This window comes from Protomyctophum bolini (genome assembly GCF_963924005.1).
Source record: "Protomyctophum bolini genome assembly, chromosome: 17".
NCBI classification, from domain to species: domain Eukaryota; kingdom Metazoa; phylum Chordata; class Actinopteri; order Myctophiformes; family Myctophidae; genus Protomyctophum; species Protomyctophum bolini.
In genome coordinates, this window is record NC_137878.1 from 26264354 (window position 1) to 26270394 (window position 6041).

The 6041-nt window shown below is 45.5% G+C and overlaps 1 protein-coding gene across 1 annotated transcript in view; it reads left to right on the top strand.

The window, feature by feature from the left end:
* The first annotated feature begins 535 nt into the window (after positions 1–535).
* Positions 536–6041, top strand: part of susd5 (sushi domain containing 5) — a 22027-nt gene continuing 16521 nt past the window's right edge. The window contains exons 1-2 of the mRNA XM_080787373.1: positions 536–955; positions 3831–4008. Of these exons, the coding sequence (XP_080643499.1) occupies positions 865–955; positions 3831–4008 (269 nt within the window). The 5' untranslated portion in view covers positions 536–864. The remainder of the gene's footprint in view (positions 956–3830; positions 4009–6041) is intronic.

Below are 6041 nucleotides of genomic sequence, written 5' to 3' on the forward strand. Positions count from 1 at the left end.
CAAATACTATTAGCCTTTTATAGGCTACTTTTACTCCACTACAATTTATTTGACAACTTTATTTAATATAGACTTTGTATATTTTGATTATTATTTCAAAACATATACATTAACCACATAGGCCTAAGCCCTACAGTACATTTCGGCCATTTGAAAATAGTCAATCTACAAGTTCACAGATCTACTATTTTCAAAAGATCTGTCTATACATTTACAAACTTGAAACGGGACAGTCACATTCTGCATAATATGAGTATAGCCTACTTTTACTTTTAGGCTACTTTCTTTCTTCCCCCACCCCCCTCCACCCCGCCCCCTCTCTCTCTCTCTCTCTCTCTCTCTCTCTCTCTCTCTCTCTCTCTCTCTCTCTCTCTCTCTCCCTCTCTCTCGGTCTGTGCGTAAAGGCGCAGCCATTGGGCAGTATGCATGGCCATTGGGCGCTGCTGCGTTGCGCATACCGTAGGTATCCCAGCAGCAGTGCCTGTTCCAGCCTCCTCCAGATTCTGAGCCGTGACGTATTTACTGACGGGGACACGCGAGTTTTCACGCCGGTGCTCCATCTGCTCGCCAAGGCACTATTTGGGGAGATAAACCGCGCCTCGCTCCCAGCCAGCTTGCATGCACTGAGAACTGTTTTTTCCGATTGCACTTCTCATGTCAACAAGCTCACCTCCGCTCCATCCTCTCAGTCCGACCTCTGCCACCGCGGGAGAAATAACGGGAGTGCCTTCTCTTTTTTCTCCCTCCACCATATCTCCAATCTCCACCCCTGTAATATCAACACCTGAGTGAAAACACAGTTTCAGAGCATTTATTTTCAAGGGACGTTTTCACGCTGAACCCCGCGGACGGAGCGCGCATAAAATGTTGGAACGTTACAGAAGAAAAGTTGTTTTATCATGCCTGTTTGGATGCTTGGCGTGTCTCGCCGTGGCCTCTGTCGTTACCGCAGACGGTAAGTTTTGATTTACTAAGTTAGGATTTGGACTGATTGCACTGTAAAGTGTTATAGGCCCTGAATACTGTAGTCTATAGCTTTAGTTCTGAGTGTATATAGCCTACAAGTGGACCAATTTGGTTCCATGATAACACAGAATTAAATTAATGGTTCTATTCTTCTATGATAACACAACTGTCAGCCAGAGGCAGAGCACGATGCATGAGCATGATGATGATGATGATGATGAACGGGGTGTATTAGGCAATGAGCTGCAGTCAGGAGTAGTATGTTATCAGTAGGCTATGGTATCACATTTACACACTGTTGTGTCTCACGGCTGTGTCTCACTGTTGATCAGTGAGACACAGCCATCTCTATATTTATAAACATTGTGAAATAAAATAGCTTGTATTAAATTACTGAAGAGATTTATTCTGACATGCCTTAGTTCTCCTATATGAGTTTAGGTTGCATTGCATTCGGATGTGGGACACTGTACAGTACTGTACGTGTATGCAGGTTACAGCAGAGCACACATGACTTTTAACTGATCTCTATATTTGCAGTCAAAAGAAAGATGCTTTGTGTGGGCATGTGTGCAAGGGAATTTCCACTTATTTTTGTTTTCAAAGAAAACTATTCATAATCAATTTAATTCATTATTATATTAAAAGGTAGGAGCCGTTCTGGATCACTGACTTTCATAGGCAAATTATTAAAGGCCATGTTTGTGAAGCTGAAAGATGTGTATTTCCCCTATTTTTCTTCTAATGCCCAGATATTCTTTGATGCTTACAAAATGAATGTCCCCTTTGTCAAGAAAAATACAAAGATCAATCACAGTGGTATAGAGTCATCTTGTGAAAGGCTACGGCCACACCTGACCTTGTGTGGCCGTCTCTTTTCAATTAATGGTTTTCTATGGAAACGGAGCGTGTTCACACAGAAAGCTGCACAATGGCAACAAATCCATATGTTCCCATTGAAAACCATTGCAAAAAGACGGCCTTGTAGGCCTATAGGCTGAATCATGTGTGACCGTACCCTAAAGTCTTTCTCTCTGCTCCAGCTTTTTAACAGGAGATAATGTTGATCTAGAGCAGGCGTTGCCTGTGGTCCCTGACCAATGACCATGGATTTATGTAGGATTTGTTGATTTAAAAAAAAGAAAATCTTTCCACTAGTTGAGAAACCGCGAACTGAATGACCTGGTGACCTATGATGACCGACCGTCCATGTAGTCATTTACTGACAAGTTGGAGGTCATGAAATTCAACAGAAAAAGCTGGGAGTATACGTTACAATCTCCAGAGGGGGAAGTGCACTGGATTGTCTGGTTGAGTCATTATTATTAGGAAATGATTAGTAGTCAATGCACTCCCTTTTCATGAAAAACTTTAAGAAATGTGAAGGTGGTTCCTATATTTCTGAGCTCCATCCTGGTATAACACGTGGGATTCAAACCATGGCGGTCTTTGTGGCATTCCGGTCAGAGAGGTTCTAACTTCTGAGCCACAGATCTACACTCACCCCCCTCTGACCCCATTCCCCACCACTTGATCATGGCACTGCAATGTTACGCCTGGGTTTCGAACCCTGCATGGTCCCCCGCACTGCAGGAAGGGACGTTAAAGACAAATATCTTAAACATATAACCTCTTGGCCGGGGGACATATAGGCTCTTTGCTCTTCAGGCAGTGGCTCAGGGGTAGAGTGACCAGATAGGAAGCGCAAGGTTCCCCAGAGTTAGTGTCGAAGTGTCCTTGAGCAAGACACTGAACCCCTAGTTAGTAGTTGCTGCGAGAGTGAGCCCCTAATTGTTCCCGATGTGCAGGTTGGTGCATGCGTGCATGCATGGTTTCCTCCGGCATTGGTGTGTGAATGTGTGTGTGTGTGTGAATGGGTTGTAATGCACAATCTATGTAAAGTGCCTTGGATAAAGGCACTATATAAATGCACCATTTACCAGGCAGAGGCTCTGAGCCGCTTTGCTACGCCATGTTGATGGAGAATGATTCAGGTGCTTTTGGAATCACATCACGTCTGACACGGGGCAGGGGGGGGGGGGGGGTGGCATCCTCTCTGCTCCACTGATCTCATTCCCCCCCAGAAACGTGGGGGTGAATTAGTTCTACTGTTATGCCACCAAAATGTGGAATGCCCTCCCTGTACCAACAATCATCTAAAAGTGGGACTCCCTCCTTCAAAACCGCCATAAAAGAGCACATTTTGGCAATCTTCTAGCTTTCCAAAATGAATCACCCCTCACAGTTTTTCTGTGTATACTACTGTATACTTCTACTGCTCCTATAGTATATTGATAATTTCTTGTATGTCTTTATGTCTGTAGGTGCCAAAATCCCAAAAATGTATCTTACGTGTGAAAAGTGTGAAAACTCAATCAAACAAAAACAGTAAAATAATAGTTTCTGGTCTAACCTCAGAGCTGTCTTTCCACTGAGAAGCAAACTTGTACTGCCAAGCACTCACTGTGACCCTGGCTCATTTATACAGGCCTGTTCTCAATTAACGCAGCTGCTCTAAATACCTTGATTAAAGCAGATCCCTGCACAGCTCAATTATGCCCAGCTCTACTACTAACAGAATAGTTGAACAAACACTGGACAATACAAACCTATATAACATTAATTTCCATACAAAATTGCAAATAAACAATTCTCACAAATCACAGGTACAGTATATGTGTTTTCAGATACCTGCTCCTACAATGTATTTGATGAATTGAATACACGACAGGACCACAATGAAAACAAGCCCTCAGAGTGTCATCGTCTTAGCATCATTGTATAACTGTACCTCTGTACTTTGTGCAAACTGTTAATAAGGTTTTCAATCAATCAATCAATCAATCAATCAATCTGTCCCACAGGTCGGGTGTTCCTGCTGGACCTGAGGAACTCCTCTGATGTGCTGGGCGTCGGGGAGGCGGAGCTGGCCTGTGGCGTGCGGCGAGCCCGCCTGGCGTCGGCCGAGGAGCTCCGCCACGCCGTGGACGAGTGCTCCTTCGCCGTGTGCACGAGTGGCTGGCTGTACGGCGGCACCGTGGGGTAAGTGTGTGTGTGTGTGTGTGTGTGTGTGTGTGTGTGTGTGTGTGTGTGTGTGTGTGTGTGTGCGTGTGCGTGTGTGCGTGTGGTCATTAATTGCTTGGGATAAGAAGGGGAGGTCAAGAGTTGTCAACGACTGGCTTTTTTGAGGCGAAGCAGGCAGGCCAAAAGATGTACTAAAAAGAGACTGCGTGAGGAAGGGGAATGAGAGTGAGATGTGTGAATACCATGAGAGAGAGAGAGAGAGAGAGAGAGAGAGAGAGAGAGGAAGAGATGAGGGGAGAGTTAGGCGTCCGAGCAGCAAGGGGAAGAGAGAGAGGAAGGGGGAGTGGAGGAGAGAAAGCCTCCTCTGTTCCTCTCCGCTCCAGAGGAGGAGGAGGAGGGGGGAATTCTGAGCCGGGGTGTCATGTCCACAACTGCCTCCATTTACACCTCTCATCTCCACGGTAACATGACACACAGCTCCCATCACCCAGAGAGACAGAGAGAGAGAGAGTATGGCTCATATAAGACAGATTATGTTTTTTACAATCTTGGCATTAATTACAGAGGCACTTTGTGTGAAATAAACAAAGTATTTTGCTGCATGTCTTTTGCTGCATGTATTTTGCTGCACCGAGCTTGTAGACCTAGTATATAGAGGAGGACCCCACATAATTAAATACATCGGGTGGAGGGTTAGAGCTTTTCTTTGAATTCTTGGCCAGGGTCCAACGTGGAATTGTATAGACAGAGATTGTAACAGGTCAATTATGATCTGGAATTCTGGATGTACAGCATGGATGTACTTCAGCTGGACGCCCTGGGACTCAAACCAGAAACCTTTGTAGAGAGAAAGTGACAGGTCCGGACAAATGTGTCCGTGGCAAGACCTGGCCTCGCCCGTTGCAAATTTTGTATTTTTTTTTTTGTCTTTTAGATAACATTATAATGTTCTTATTTTGAGCATAAGACAGACCCCATTACTGAGTTTCAGTCACAGACCTGATCATAGAAGGCCCATTTGTATGTCCACCTTGGCAAACAGAACTTTGACAAACATGTCCACCACAAGCCAGCATGGCGCTGACCCCTGAACGTGACTTGCTAACTGACTGGGGAGGCAAGGAAGGACTTTAGTGTAAAGCTACAAAGTCTGCAATTAAGATGCAGACACTGTGAAATCCTGGGTGTTTGTTTAACTTTGAAAGTGTAAAATTATGTACCTGTACCTTTCTATAACTTTGAGTTAAATTAAACCAAACATTTCACAGTGTAAGCATAAATAGAGTGTTGAAGGTCAGTTGCTTGCTGAGAGGAAGCTCTTATTCTTGGAGTATAATGTTGAGAAAGTGATGCCCCAAGGGACTCTGTCTCAAACAACAAAGGACTTTATTAAACATAATATGTCTGTATTATGGACAAAGTTTTGATACACCAGGGGGGGGGGGGGGGGGCTTCCATGGGGTCGTCCCCAGGTTACAAAAACCCAAAAGTGCAAGAGGAGCAAAATGGCGGCTGCCCTAAAATGGCTAAAGATGCACGTCTGCCTGCAAAGGAAGACGTGACACATTTTTTTGTTCTCTCTCTCTCCCTCCCTGCATTGGTCGGTGGACATCAGCTTTCACACCCACATACCATGTTTCACAGTCTATCATCCATCTCTATCTCTGTGTATGTCTGAAAACCTCACCCTCTCTCCCCCCGCGTGAACTCTCCTGCCTGCCTGCCGTTACACAGCAGAGTGGAGGTTCTCAGCGGGCCATGTAGGCCAGAGGTTTTCCCCTCCATTTGTCTCAGACCTCAGGACCTCACACACGCCGTCCCGTGTCCCCATCCATCGTCACCGCTTCGTGGCCTCTACACTAAGTCTACATCATCCTCTCAAACAGACCGACCTGGAGGTATTCTTGATCCTCCTTCAGCAACGCCAAGATGGAACACCTCTGATAAGGTGATAACAGCTGATTGTATCTTGACTCCCCTCCCTTCCAGAGGGTCTGCGGCTGAGTTGAGGCCGATCCAGGGCCCCGCAGGCTGGCTGGCTGGCTGTCAGA